This window comes from Acomys minous, assembly GCF_964271855.1.
Source record: "Acomys minous genome assembly, chromosome: 13".
NCBI lineage: Eukaryota > Metazoa > Chordata > Mammalia > Rodentia > Muridae > Acomys > Acomys minous.
Window position 1 is genome coordinate 110,015,173 of NC_140495.1, and position 14,566 is coordinate 110,029,738.

General features: G+C 55.7%; 1 protein-coding gene across 4 annotated transcripts; it reads left to right on the plus strand.

The window, feature by feature from the left end:
- Positions 1 to 86: 86 nt before the first annotated feature.
- BAK1 (BCL2 antagonist/killer 1) lies at positions 87 to 9,736 on the plus strand. 4 transcript variants are annotated; one of them, XM_084754081.1, is made up of 7 exons: positions 87 to 236; positions 590 to 1,003; positions 3,855 to 3,948; positions 6,522 to 6,657; positions 6,925 to 7,068; positions 8,266 to 8,446; positions 8,533 to 9,736. In XM_084754081.1, the coding sequence occupies exons 3-7, from the start codon at positions 3,885 to 3,887 to the stop codon at positions 8,635 to 8,637; spliced, it is 630 nt and encodes a 209-aa protein (XP_084610207.1). In that variant the 5' UTR covers positions 87 to 236; positions 590 to 1,003; positions 3,855 to 3,884; the 3' UTR covers positions 8,638 to 9,736. The 4 variants fall into 4 exon arrangements, with proteins under 4 accessions (XP_084610207.1, XP_084610208.1, XP_084610206.1 ...); XM_084754082.1 differs by lacking the exon at positions 87 to 236 and adding an exon at positions 1,980 to 2,143 and having other exon boundaries at positions 252 to 1,003; XM_084754080.1 differs by lacking the exon at positions 87 to 236 and having other exon boundaries at positions 252 to 1,003.
- The last annotated feature ends 4,830 nt before the right edge of the window (positions 9,737 to 14,566 follow it).

Sequence of the window (14,566 nt, forward strand, 5' to 3'; positions counted from 1 at the left end):
TGGGGTGGGCTGCAGGAAGGAGGGAAGAGGGTGCTGGGAGCCGGCTGGAGTCCAGTTCAGCAGGCTGAGGATGGAGGGAAGCTGACATGGAGAAAAGCTGCACCCCCAGGCCATGGAAGCCTGCCTGCGGACGGACAGGGGAGCCTGGAGGGCACAGGACTCCACACCCTATCTCTCTGGAGTTGACTCTGTCCTTGAGATCGGTCCCTGAAGCCTGGGAGCTTGCAGGGGTCTAGGTAGCAGCACAAATTCTGAGTCGGCGGCTCCTTTCTTTTCAGGTGTCAGGTAGCACAGGCTGGCCTCTGTTTCATGATCCTCCTGCCTCAGCCTCCTGAATGCTGGGCCTGCAGGTCTGCACCACCCCACCCTCAGTTCCGTCCTGAGGGTTTTTTGTTTTGTTTTTGTTTTTTGAGGCAGGGTTTCTCTGTGTAGCCTTGGCTGTCTCGGACATGCTTTGTAGACCAGGCTGGCCTCGAACTCACAGCGATCCACCTGCCTCTGCCTCCCGAGTGCTGGGGTTATAGGTGTGCGCCACCATGCCCGGCTCCATCCTGGTTTTTGTTGCTGTTTGTGTTTTGCTTTTCACTAGACGGAGAAGATGGAAGCTGGGGACCTGGCATCAGAGACGGGAAAGTCAGTGGACAGAAAGCCTTTGCCGCGGCTGGGACAGAGGATGCGGGCCAGCTGCTCCCAGGCTTGGCCCTCCTCGGGACCTTCCTCCAGGCTGCAGCCTCCTCCGCGTCTGCATCCGGCGGCCGTCAAGCAAGTTCCTGTAGAGGGAGCTCATCTCTGCCGGGAGCCGCTGGCTCCTCTATGGTCACAAAGTCGCGAGGTTTCCTGGGCCAAGACAACCCGAGGCGGCATCCAGACACCGTGAATTCACGGACGCCGGTTTCCCGCGAGTCCGGCCTGAAACCTTGCCCCTGGAAGGAGCCAGCGGTAACCCCCGGATCTTTGTCTTCAGACCGCTGAGCCGTCCCACATCTGGAGCAGAGTCCAGCAGGTACACTGGCAGCCAGTGCCAAACTCCATCTTTTCTTAATCCTGGCAGCTCTGGCCCAGGGTGGGGCAGAAATGCCCCATCAGGAACAGAGAGGAGGGAAACCATGGAGTGGCTTCCCTGGGTGGTCCCTAGAGCCATGTTGGAGGCCTAATCCAAACAGGGCCACCTCCGGCTGAACACCAGAAAGCTCGTCCCATCATGCCTAAGGCTCTGGGGGCCCTGGATGCAACTGGGACTCAAGCTATCTGGAAGCTGGGGAGGATCAAGGTCACAGTTGATCGCCCCCGCCCCCTGCTGTTCCAGGACCACCCCACCTACCCCACCCCAGACCGAGGTCTGGCCCAGAGGTTGGTTCTGGGGAGCATGCAGCCTGGGCCCCCGCAAGTGGGTGTAATAGGAAGTCAAGGCCCCTTGGATGAGGGTCAACACTGTAAGGGGCTGTTCTGAGACTCCGCCTGCTCTGCAACACTGAGCCTCCCGGGTGGTTTTCTGGGGAGATCTGGATGGAGTCTGCATCCCCTGGCCCTGCTGGCCTGGGTTACAGGGTAACAGGAAGAGCACCCTATTCCGGAAGGGGATGTTGGGTAAAAAAAAAAAATGTGCCAAGCTGAGCGCTGTCTTAATGAGACCTCACCTCAGGGAGGAGGATAGGAGGGTCTGTCTGCCCTGTCTGTCACTGAAGTGGAAGATGAAGGGGGGCTAGTCCTCCCCCCCCTTTCCAGAGAGCTCTTGAGTAACCTAAAGGAAAAAGAGTCTCCACCCTGAGCTGAGGAGAAGATGAGCATGGGTGCTCGGCCCCAAGCAGGTGTGGGGCTGGTGTGCTCGGCCCTGGTGGCTCTGCACCCTCTTCAGTGATGGGGGGGGAAGGGGGCCACTTCCTGAAATGGGGGAGGCAGCTTAGAAAGAGTGGGACTCTAGAAAGGGGTGCAAACTGAAAGTGAAAGGCCTCGCCTCAGGAAATAACTGTCGACACCAGCAGCGGCCAAGCCTGGCCAGAGAAGAAAGTGGGTTTGGGCGTGGCGTGCAGCAGAACACCTTGAACGGCAGCGGGCCAGGCTCTGAGGCAGGAGGATCAAGGGGTGCCAGGCCTTCCTGGGGCTGCTCAGGGAGAGCGCGGATCAGAAGCAAATAAATAAATAGGTACATCATAAACTAACATGCAAAAGAAAACAGAGCTGGCACCCAAGAAGGGCAGAGTGTGGGGAGGTGTGTGGTGTGGGGCAGGGTGGGGAGGCTGCGAGGGGTCCCTCGGTAGGGGATGTAGCTCAGTGGTGAAATGCGTGTTCAGCACTCATGAAGTCCTGGGTGTGGTTGGTGCACACCTGTAATCCCAGCACTCAATAGTGGAGGCAGGAGGGCCCTTCTCTGCCTCATACTCAATTTGAGGCCAGAGGGGGCTACAGGAGTCTCAAAAAAAAAAAAAGAAAGAAAGAAAGAAAGAAAGAAAGCCATCTGGGTCAGTAAGATGGTTTAGCAGGGGGCTGCTGCCAAGCATGACAACCCAAATTCTACCCCTGAACCTGTCCTCTGACGTGTGTGTGTGTGTGTGTGTGTGTGTGTGTGTGTGTGTGTGTGTGTGTGTTAGTTAAAGGGGCTGGAGAGATGGCTCAGCAGTTAAGAGCACCGGCTGCTCTTCCATAAGACCCAGGTTCAATTCCCAGCACCCACATGGCAGCTCACACCTGTCTGTAACTCCAATTTCAGGGGATGGGACGCCCTCACGCAGACAGACATACAGGCAGAACACCAGTGCACATAAAGTAAACAAAGCATTTAAAAAACAAAACAAAACTTCTGCAAGAGAAACATGTTTTCTCTGGCCATCTGGCCAGGCACTTGTTTCTTTCTGCCCTTACGTTATGGAAATTTTCTTTCTTTCTTTCTTTCTTTCTTTCTTTCTTTCTTTCTTTCTTTTTCTTTTCTCTTATTAAAACTGGATCTCACAGCCGGGCGTGGTGGCACATGCCTTTAATCCCAGCACTCGGGAGGCAGAGGTAGGTGGATCGATGAGAGTTCGAGACCAGCCTGGTCTACAAAGCAAGTCCAGGACAGCCAAGGCTACACAGAGAGACCCTGTCTCGAAAAACCAAAAAACTGGATCTCACTATATAGGCTTGGCTGGCCCGGGACTCTGTATATAGAACAAACCAGCCTAGAACTCGATTTTCCCGAGTGCTAGGATCAAAGTTTGCCCCACTGCAGCCAGCAACGGGACCGTTTAGCGCACAGCACAGCACCAGCCGTGGGGGTGTGGCCTCTGGAGGAAGGCCTTCATGGCTGGGAGGTGGCCGGCTGAGGAAGGGTCGGGGAGCCTGAGGAACAGCTTCTCACTGTCCAGTACTGAGGGAAAGGGGACCCGAGGGCCTTCATGCCAAGGCTGTGCCACGGCTCCCCGAGGCCTTGACCTCACTTGGTCTCGGCCTGGCTTCCTTAACTGTTCTTGTGTCTCCCCTGAAGGGTTGCAACCTGGTGTCCCCAGGGGATACCACTAGGCCCCCAAGGTGGCAGAATTTTAGTCCCAGAGATCTGCAAGGCCTTCTGGCAGCAGGGGAGGAGGAGGAGGCCCTTGCTGTGTGACCAGGGAACCTTTGCCAAATGTCCCCTGTCCTCCCCCCCACCCCCCGCCCCGCCGTTCCTATGCTTAGTTTAATTTCTCTCTCTCTCTCTCTCTCTCTCTCTCTCTCTGAGTTAGGGTCTCACTGTGTACCCTGCCTATCCCGGACCTCTCTCTATAGACCAGGCTGGATTCCAACTCAAAGACCCTGCTGCCTCTGCCTCCCGAGTGCTGGGATTAAAGTCATACGCCACCATGCCCGGCCTCATCTCTGTTTTTTCTCACCTGTCTCTGCAGGTGACAGTGCTCTCCACCAAGATTTGAGAGATGGCATCTGGACAAGGCCCAGGTCCTCCGAGGGAGGGCTGTGAGGAGTCCCCCTCCCCTTCTGGTAAGGGTCCCCCTGCCCCTCGCCATCCCATAAGCACCAGGGAGAGAAGGGCATGGGAGTGGTGTGCAAGGGCGGGGCGGGGGGTGGGGTGGAGGGAGGGAGGCAGAAGAGCCAGGCCTGGGTGCTGCATCCCTGCAGTGGGAGAAAGAAGGAAGTGACCTGTCTTATCACAGTCAGGTCTGTGAACAGGGTATGCCATTAGCATGAACTCGGGGCAGGAAGTAAGATGACCGCCCTTTCTGCTTTTCTCAAGTGGTTGGGTGGGGAGGTCAGGCTGGTCCCTGGACTTGGGGTTCACATCCCAGGTCTGTGTGAGCTGGGTGTGGTAGCTCATATCTGCCATCCCGCCCAGTCTGTTGTCCAGAATGAATTCCAGGCCAGCCTGGGCTAGAGAGAGGCAGATTGAGACCCTGGGTAGAATAAAAACACCACGCACTCCTTTATTCCCAGCAGTAGTCAGGCAAAGACAGGGGGAGCTTTGTGAGTTTGAGGCCAGCCTGGTCTACAAATGGATTTCCTAGCTCACCTCAGCTACAAATCAAGACCTTGTCTCAAAAAATGACAGCTCTTTCTGGGCCCATGATGCCCCATCTCAGTTTGGTTTCCTCCTGTTTCCTACACTCTAAGGACTGGGGACTGCACCCCCGGGAGAGCTCAGGAGCCCAGCTCTGGGTGTCTACAGCAACGCTCTTCAGAAGAGCAGATGGATAGAGTGAGCGTGCATCACAGGGAGGCTTATCAGATTGGGGTACACGATGTCAGTCCAGTGAAGGGAAGGTGAGGACCTGCTAGCTGCTTAGTCCCCAAGGTGCAAACCTCAGCAGTCTCAGCCCTGGAGGATTCCTGGACAGCCCTGGGCCTTAACTCACAGCAGAAGGCCAAGGCAGCTGGGTTCTGATAACAGCAAAAGTAGCAACAGAGGTAGAGGTGCTTAACCACGGGCAGTGAGGAGGGCAGGCAGTGAGGTGGGCAGGCAGTGAGGAGGACGGGCAGTGAGGAAGGCAGGCAGTGAGGAGGGCAGGCAGTGAGGAGGGCAGGCAGTGAGGTGGACAGGCAGTGAGGTGGGCGGGCAGTGAGGAGGGCGGGCAGTGAGAAGGGCAGGCAGTGAGGAGGGCAGGCAGTGAGGAGGGCAGGCAGTGGGGAGGGCAGGCAGTGAGGTGGGCAGGCAGTGAGGAGGGCAGGCAGTGGGGAGGGCAGGCAGTGAGGAGGGCAGGCAGTGAGGTGGGCAGGCAGTGAGGAGGGCAGGCAGTGAGGTGGGCGGGCAGTGAGGAGGGCGGGCAGTGAGAAGGGCAGGCAGCTGAGGAGGGCAGGCAGTGGGGAGGGCGGGCAGTGGGGAGGCGGGCAGTGAGGAGGGCGGGCAGTGGGGAGGGCGGGCAGTGGGGAGGGCAGGCAGTGGGGAGGGCAGGCAGTGGGGAGGGCAGGCAGCTGAGGAGGGCGGGCAGTGAGGAGGGCGGGCAGTGGGGAGGGCAGGCAGTGGGGAGGGCAGGCAGTGGGGAGGGCAGGCAGCTGAGGAGGGCAGGCAGTGGGGAGGGCAGGCAGTGAGGTGGACAGGCAGTGAGGAGGGCAGGCAGTGAGGTAGACAGGCAGTGGGGAGGGCAGGCAGTGAGGAGGACAGGCAGTGGGGAGGGCAGGCAGTGGGGAGGGCAGGCAGTGAGGTGGACAGGCAGTGAGGAGGGCAGGCAGTGAGGTGGACAGGCAGTGGGGAGGGCAGGCAGTGAGGAGGGCAGGCAGTGGGGAGGGCAGGCAGTGAGGTGGACAGGCAGTGAGGAGGGCAGGCAGCTGAGGAGGGCGGGCAGTGGGGAGGGCAGGCAGCTGAGGAGGGCAGGCAGCTGAGGAGGGCAGGCAGTGGGGAGGGCAGGCAGTGGGGAGGGCAGGCAGTGAGGTGGACAGGCAGTGGGGAGGGCAGGCAGTGGGGAGGGCAGGCAGTGGGGAGGGCAGGCAGTGAGGAGGGCAGGCAGTGGGGAGGGCAGGCAGCTGAGGAGGGCAGGCAGTGAGGAGGGCAGGCAGCTGAGGAGGGCAGGCAGTGGGGAGGGCAGGCAGTGGGGAGGGCAGGCAGTGAGGAGGGCAGGCAGCTGAGGAGGGCAGGCAGTGGGGAGGGCAGGCAGTGAGGTGGGCAGGCAGTGGGGAGGGCAGGCAGTGAGGAGGGCAGGCAGCTGAGGAGGGCAGGCAGTGAGGTGGGCAGGCAGTGAGGAGGGCAGGCAGTGGGGAGGGCAGGCAGTGAGGTGGGCAGGCAGTGGCACCGGCACTGGAAGGTGTGCTCTCTGTGGGAAAGGCTCTTCCTTCCTCAGTCCTTCTGGGAAGCCACCCTCAGACCTGCCCAGAGATGACGTGTAGATTCCAGACCTGTGATTTGGACAAGGTGAACAGCTCCTCCCTGACACTCCAGCTGCATGGCTTGGCCACCTGTGCCTCCGTTTCCCCATGTGTAGCCTGGAGCTCATTCACACGCTAGGACTAACTTTCTGGAGGACTGAGTGACCACGCTGGCGGGACACCATGGGGAGCGCTGTTTGAGCTGAAAGAGGGGTGCTGGGGACTGCTTCCTCTTGCTGACTCCCAGCTCCGACCCTCAGAACAGCAGGTCGCGCAGGACACAGAGGAGGTCTTTCGAAGCTACGTTTTTTACCTCCACCAGCAGGAACAGGAGACCCAGGGGGCGGCTGCCCCTGTGAACCCCGAGATGGACAACCTGCCCTCAGAACCCAACAGGTAAGCTCCAGCGGGGGCACTGCTCCGGGGTCCCTTGGGGTCTGTCTTCCTGTCATCACTCCCTTCTCAGAGTGGCTTCTTGCCTGAATCTGCAACCCTATGCCCTTTCAAGACATGTCTGCCCTCTGCTCTGTCTACAAGCACTGTCAGGGACCTTCCGAGAGGGGTAGGGTAAAAGTCTGCCCCGCCCCCACCCCAGGAGACTCCCCCTGCCACCAGCCTGGCTCCCAGTGCAGACTTGGCACTCTCCGCCTCTCGTCCCAACAGTGTCTTGGGTCAGGTGGGTCGGCAGCTCGCTATCATCGGGGATGACATTAACCGGCGCTACGACACAGAGTTCCAGAATTTGCTGGAACAGCTTCAGCCCACAGCCGGGAACGCTTATGAGCTCTTCACCAAGATTGCCTCCAGGTACTGGGGTCATGGCTCCCTGGCTGGGGCATGTGTCAGGGCGAAGGATCCCCACCCGCCACCTCCTTTCTGGGCCCCACTCACCTCGCTTTGCACACAAGCCTGTGTTTCTCAGGAGCTCTGGTACCAACAACTAGTGCCCTCAGGTGGAGATGTCCCCAAGAGCCTTGCAGCCCAGCTGCGACATACCAAAGATTGTTGGGCCACCAACTTGTGTCAAGTCAACTGGGATTTGATGGCGTCTAAAAGGACACCTGATGCTGAGGCTACGTCCCAGCTTGCCACTGGCCACCCCACTGTGAAACACACCTTAAGTTGGTGCTGCCACTTTCAAACCATATCCAAGTTGGTTTGAGTTTATTGTTTGATTTTGGGGTTGGTTTTTTGTTTGTTTGGTTGGTTGGTTTGGTTTTGGTTTTGGTTTTTTGCCTGCACACGTGTGTGCCTGGTGCCCTGAGCGGCCAGAAGAAGACAGCTTCTAGGGCTGGACTTAGAGGGAGCTGTGAGCCACCGTGTGGGCAACGGGAATCAAGCCCGGGTCCTCAGGAAGAGCAGCCAGCACTCTTAACTGATGAGCCACCTCTCCAGCCTCTTATTGCTTTTGAAATAGGGTCTCATGTAGCCCAGGCTGGCCTTGAACTGTTGATCCTCGCGTCTTGGCTCGCCAGGATCATGGGCGTGTGCCGCCAGGCCTGGCTATAGTCACTGTTCTTTCCCTGAACCGGGAGGGGGACAGATGTAAAGGTGACAAGAGGGGTAGAAGCAGGCAACAGGTTTGAGATGACTGCTCAGAGCTGGCATGTCCTAGCCCTGTCCTGAGCCAGGCCCCACCCCGTGACCCTGTGACTTTCGGATCTATCCTAATCTCTCTTGTACTTTTCTCTCTGCTGTCCCTCGGGCTGCCAGGCCAGCAGCAACATTTACAGGTAACCTCCCTGCCACCTTGTCTGCTCACCCTTCTCTCTTTGGGCCCTCTACACCAGCGGCAGCCAGCTCAGCTCATCGCCTGTCAGCCTTCTCCTTTCCTAGGAAGCCAGGCTCTTCCTGATTGGCAGCCAGGCTGAGGCGGACTTTCTGACCTGGGCTGGCAGCTCAACCATTTGGCTTCCCAGCTTGGGGGAGGGGGGTAGAGAAGGAAGGGAAGGCGCTGGCTCTCAAGGTGAGCTCACCATGACCTCTGGAACCCTCTGCCCACAGCCTGTTTAAGAGCGGCATCAGCTGGGGCCGTGTGGTGGCTCTCCTGGGCTTTGGTTACCGCCTGGCCCTATACGTCTACCAGCGTGGTTTGACCGGCTTCCTGGGCCAGGTGATTTGCTTTTTGACTGATATCCTACTGCGCCATTATATTGCCAGATGGATCGCGCAGAGAGGAGGCTGGGTGAGTGAGTGCCTGAGGTTGGGGCAGCCCCCTTGCTGCTGGGGCTGCCCAGCCACTCTGTAACCCACCCCCTTTTCTCCTGACAGGTGGCAGCCCTCAATTTTCGTAGAGACCCCATCCTGACTGTAATGACAATTTTTGCTGTGGTTCTTTTGGGCAAATTTGTGGTACATAGGTTCTTCAGATCCTGACTCCCGGAAGCCCTCTGAGGCCTCGGCCAGGATGCTCGCCTGGGCTTCAGCCTAAACCTCTCCCTACCCTGCACCTGCAACAGTCCTCTCCTTCCTCCAAGAACAGACGCTTTAGCAAATGGGCACCCCAGCTTTGGAGAACTGCTGCCCAGGGGTCCTCGAGGCAGCAGGAGTACCCCAACATTACATGGTGCTACTGGAACCCATTCTATGGAGAGGGGGCTGACTGATGCCCTGGAGGGCCGAGAGGCTGGCAGTGCTTCCCAGGAAGTTGTTAATGGTTTTGTTTTTTTATACTGCCCTTTGGATACAATGCCCCACCCCACCACCCCCTTTTCCTCCACCCTGCCCAAAGTCAACATCGAGGGCCTGGGGACCAGTGGTTCTAATCTGCATCCCCAGGACACCTCCCACTTTGGACGCCTGGAACTTGAGAGAGGATGGGGGGGGGGGGAGCAGGCCCCGCCCTCCCCACACCAGCTCCCAGCTGCAGATGTATATGACCTCCTCGGTCCCCACCCGTTTCACCTTTCCTCCCCGCTCCCCGACTTCCATTTTTGCCTTTGCGGCTGGACTCTCAGGGATTCTGAGCCCAGAGTGAGGGTGGGGAGAGTTCAGACCACAGCTGTCTGGACCCCTTCATCAAGGCCCTCCAAACCTCCGTCCCTTCCTGACATCCCAGTTTTCACCCATCCCCTGACCTAAGGACCACCGCCCCTAACCTTCTGGGGGTGTGGGTGGGGGGCATAACTGATTACAAAGCCTCCGACTCAGTCGTTTTGGCAGGAGAAGGGGTGGGTACTCATTTGGAGGTGTCCGTGCTAGGGTAGACCTATGTCAGCAGGGGTGATTGTGGATCTGGGGTGCAGTGTGACCCCCTGGAGCCTGTGAATACTTGAACCTCCCCACCACCACCCATGCCCCTTGTCTGCCTAGGCCCTCCGTGGGTGGGTGGGTGGGGTGTCTTCTCTATCTTGCACAACATGGGGATAAGGGGAGAGAAAATTCTTGATTAAGCCAAATGCAGGGAGGGAAGGCGGATGGGTCCCCCACCTCACCCTCTGACTGTGTCTGGAAATAAACTGTGCAATCCTCCCAACACCCCACCTGGCATTTTTACACCCTGCTACCCTTCCTAAGCTGGACCTCGGGAGGCTGAGCACATTGGTGCTCCATACCACGCAACCGCTTACACAGAAATTGCAAACGCCTGGGCATGACGCTGAGGGTGGAAAACCAGAGAAAACCCCAGGCAGACGTTCGTGGCAGCCTGCCAGCCTTTTAGCGCTTACTTGCATGTATGATGGGGCACATGTGCCACTGTGTGTGTGTGTGTGTGTGTGAGAGAGAGAGAGAGAGAGAGAGAGAGATATCACATCCAGTAGAAATCAGTTTTCTCTCCACCATTTAAAACCTGGAAATCCAACCCAGGTTGCCAGGCCTTTAACCACTGAGCCATCTCACACCCCGCTTACTCTTTGCATTCCTAGCAGGAAAGTCTGGGACCCCTTGGCTGGGGAGCCAAATGGGCAGGTATACTGCTCTGAGTAGTGCGGGAGCCACAAGCCCACACCGGCCCTAAAGTCTCTTTTTCACACTCAGTTCTGCCTAGGACATAATGTTCCCTCTCCCCCGTTCCCGATGTCCCACAAACACACACACACACACACACACACACAGAGCGTTTTTGATCCTAGGCGGTTTGATCTCGCATGGAGCCCCTACAGAGAGGCAGCCAGGGGGAATAAAAATAACAAGCTGGGGGCGTTGAAATGTTCCAAAATTCACAAAGATTCCTTTTCCCTCAGTCCTGGGCATCCCGGTTTGCGTTTCTGACACCCTCTCCTGCCCGTCACATCACATGCCAGTGCAAGAGGCCTGGTGAAGCTGCACTTTCACTGCCCGGCTAGGCTCCCTGAGCCCTCCCCCTTCAGCACCCCCCACCCCCCCGCACTTCGGTATGCCCGCCACCCCGAGCTCAAAGCCAAGACGTAGGGCGCGTGGAGCAGGGTGTGCACTAAGAACTTGTGTGTGATGGGTGCGCGCATTAGATTCCCACCTTGCAGAAAAGCAGGTGACATTACTTAAAGTCATACGGGTAGCAAAAAAGCATGGAGCTAGAACTTGCCACAAGGTTACTGGCTCGAGGTTTTACCTGGAGGCAGAAGGGGGTGGGGTGGTCTTTGGCCTCGCGAGCCACGGATTTATGTGGACAGAATGTCATGGCAACTCTCTGGTCCTCCCTGGTAAGGCGAAGGCCAGAAGGCAAGGGTGCTGCCCGAGTCCAAGATGGCCGTCAAGGCTTCACATGAGCATGCGTGCCCTTTTGTGGGTGGAGCCTGGCAGCTAAGTTTTTCTGCCTTCTCTTGGGTTTGGAAGCCTAGGATAAGTAAGGAGGCTGTCATTTCCATCTGCGAGGACGGTGAGCGGCCAGGTTTGTGGCTTTGGCTTCTCTGGCCTCCTCCTGACCTAACAAGACGAAACTCCCCCACACCTGACTCCCAGTTACTTTCCGGAGTTGCCCAAACCAGGGGGCGAGAAGTTAGGGGGGGCAGCAGAAGAAAAAGGCTGAGAGGCTGCTGAGCGCAGATGGACGCCGCAGGTGCGCTGGTTAAATCAAGAGCATCGCTCCTACGCTTCAACATTTGTGGGTCTCCTGAAACCGTGCCTTCTTTGCACCGGATACATCTGGATTTCATGAGGCTACATTAGCGAATTTGAGGTCAGCCTGAGTGACGCCGAGACTGTTTCAAAACAAACAAACAAACAAACAAACAAACAAGGTCATTAGTTATCCATCCAAACAGTTTCATTGTAAGTCCTTTCCTGGCCCAAATTACTCAGAGTCCGCCACATGCACCTACACAGTACACACCTCAGATGTGGAGGACCCCACTCACAGGATTGGGAAGAGCTTGATACTAACGCAAGTCCCTGGTGGGCGACAAGTCACAAAGGGCGCAGCTGTAGAGATGGCCCAGCAGTTATGAGTTCAGTTCCCAGCGCCCACACCAGGCAGGGGCCGCCTATCACTCCAACTCCAGGGGATCCGATGTCCTCCCTGGACTCCGTAGACATCTGTGCCCATGTGCACATACCTGACCACACACACACACACACACACACACACACACACACACACGGTAGAAAAATTTCAAAACAGCCGGCACGGTGGTGCACGCCTTTAATCCCAGCACTCAGGAGGCAGAGGCAGGCGGATCTCTGTCAGTTCGAAGCCAGCCTGGTCCACAAAGTGAGTCCAGGACAGACAAGGCTACATAGAGGAACCTTGTCTCGAAAAACAAACAAAAGAAGACATAAAAAATAAAAATAGGGCCAATAGTAGGTAAGGCTCTTGCTGTAAAGCATGAAATCCCAAGACTCACCCCTGGGACCCACAGGCATCTTGGGAGCTGTCCTCTGACCTTCGGATGTGTGCATCCCCACACATATAATTAATAAGCACATAAATAAATTAAATGCTGAATGATAAGTTCTTTGAGAATGTTCTACTGCCTAAAACTTTTTCTCATTTGACTTGCAAATCTGCCCTGTGAGGAATTTGTGCTTGAAAAAAATATAATCAAGTGTGTTAAATTTGTAAACATAGTTTAAATATTTACAAGAACTTAATTAGCTAAGTTGGTAAATGGTATGGGTGATGTTCAAGCAAATTAATGTCAGCCCACGGGCCAACCGGACACCAATCAGAGGGTGAGTTATCACTCTTTATTATAGACTATATATTTTAGCACACGAAACGCATAATTCCCAATAGAACACCAGCATATGCAAGTTAAACTTAAGGAAGGTATGCCTTTAAACTTACAATCTTAAATAATATACATTAAGTTTTTAAGTATAAATGTACAAATTTAACATATATATTATAATTAATGGGGAGGGGGGGAATATGTCGGTACCATTTGGGATGAGCTAGCCTTGAACTTGCTGTGCAAAGGATGACCTTTATTTTGTTGTTGTTGTTGTGGTGGTTGTTTTCTCTGTGTAGCCCTGGCTGTCCTGGACTCACTCTGTAGACCAGGCTAGCCTCAAAGTCACAGCGATCCACGTGCCTCTGCCTCCTGAATGCTGGGATTAAAGGTGTGCACCACTGCCCCTGTCAAAAAAAATTTTTTTTAAAGATTTCTTTATAAACCGGGCGTGGTGGGGCACACCTTTAATCCCAGCACTTGGGAGGTAGAGGCAGGTGGATCACTGTGACTTTGAGGCTAGCCTGTTCTACAAAGAGAGTCCAGCACACCAAGGTTACACAGAGAAACCCTGTCCCCAAAAAAACAAAACACAAACAAACAAAATATTTATTTATTTATTATGTATATAGTGCTCTATCTGCATGTACACCTGCAGGCCAGAAGAGGGCGTTAGATGACATTGTAGATGGTTGAGCCACCATGTGGTTGCTGGGTATTGACTTCACGACAGTTCATGCTCTTAAGCTCTGAGCCATCTCCATCAACCTTGATTTTTTTGTCCTCTTTCCCCTGCCTCCAAGTACTGGGATTTGGGATTTTAGACATGTCACCAGCCTTGGAAACAGACTTTTAAAAATATTTATATTTATTTATCTATTTATTTATTTTGGAGACAGAATCTTGGATTAAAGGCATGTTCCACCAGGCTCTGCCCAGATTTTCTTTTTCAGTGTTGGGGAATCCCACACAGGGTTTCATGAATGCACCTGGGAGTGGTGGCACACAACTTTAATCCCAGCACTTGAGAGCAGAGGCAGGCAGATGTCTGCGAGTTCGAGGCTAGCCTGGTCTACCAAGCAAGTCCAGGGCAGCCAAGGCGCTCAACTGTCTCTCCAGTTCCTGGTGGACAGTATAAGCCCAGCAGGTCATACCCAGGTCCTGGGAGTGGACCAGCCTTTGCCCTCTTCACAGGCCTTACGGTGTCATTGTCACTGAACATCTCTATGGCTCTCACAGGTGGCCAGAGGTGGGTGGAAGGGAGGGTCGTGGCCAGGGGCTGGTCAGGGGGACATGGAGGACTATGGAGGCTTGAATAAGGACGGCCCCATCAGTGGGTGGAACCGTGGGGAAAGATTAGGGGCATGGCCTCCTTGAAGGAGGTTGCCACTGGCCTGGGCTTTGAGATGTCAAAAGGCTGCTCCATTCCCAGAAAACTTCTGCTCCCTGTTTATGCTCTCACAGAGGACCTGGGTTTGGTTCCTAACACCCACAGAGTGTCTCATACCTGCTTGTAACTCCAGCTCCAGGGGACCTAACACACTCCTCTGGCCTGCTCAGGCACTGGCACACACACACGCACACACACAGACACCCAGAGACACAAATAAATAAATCTTTAAAAAGAAAACAAGCTGGGCATGGTGGCCACGCCTTTAATCCCAGCACTCAGGAAGCAGATACAGATGGGTCTCTGGTCTACATATACATAGTGAGTTCTGGGCCAGCCAAGCTAAGGCCGCATAATGAGACCCTGTCTCATAAACAGGGAGGGAGGGAGGAAGGGAGGAAGGGAGGGAAGGAGGGAGGGAGGGAGGGAGGGAGGGAGGGAATCTGCCATTCAGGAGGCTGAGGCAGAATTATGAAGCCTAGCCTAACCTGCACTACAGAGCACAGTGCTGTCTCAAAAATAGAAAACGCTGGACACAGAGGTGGTGCCTACATGGAGCCCATGGTAGATCACAGACCCAGTCACTGCCTTTCTCTCTCCAGGGAACCAGGCCGTGCCCCTCCTGCAGCCTCTGCTGAGACAGGGTTGAGGACGTGAGCTGTGACCTCAGAGCTCTCTCAGAGCTCAGCCTTCTCCCTCCCACGTGCAGCTGTGAGCAAACCCAGCCTCCCTGACACTTAGACCGAGGACAGCAGCGAATTATAACTTGACTTTTGTCTACTGCCTCCCTTGTCTTGTGACTCTTGCTTGGCACGTGGGCTAGGCA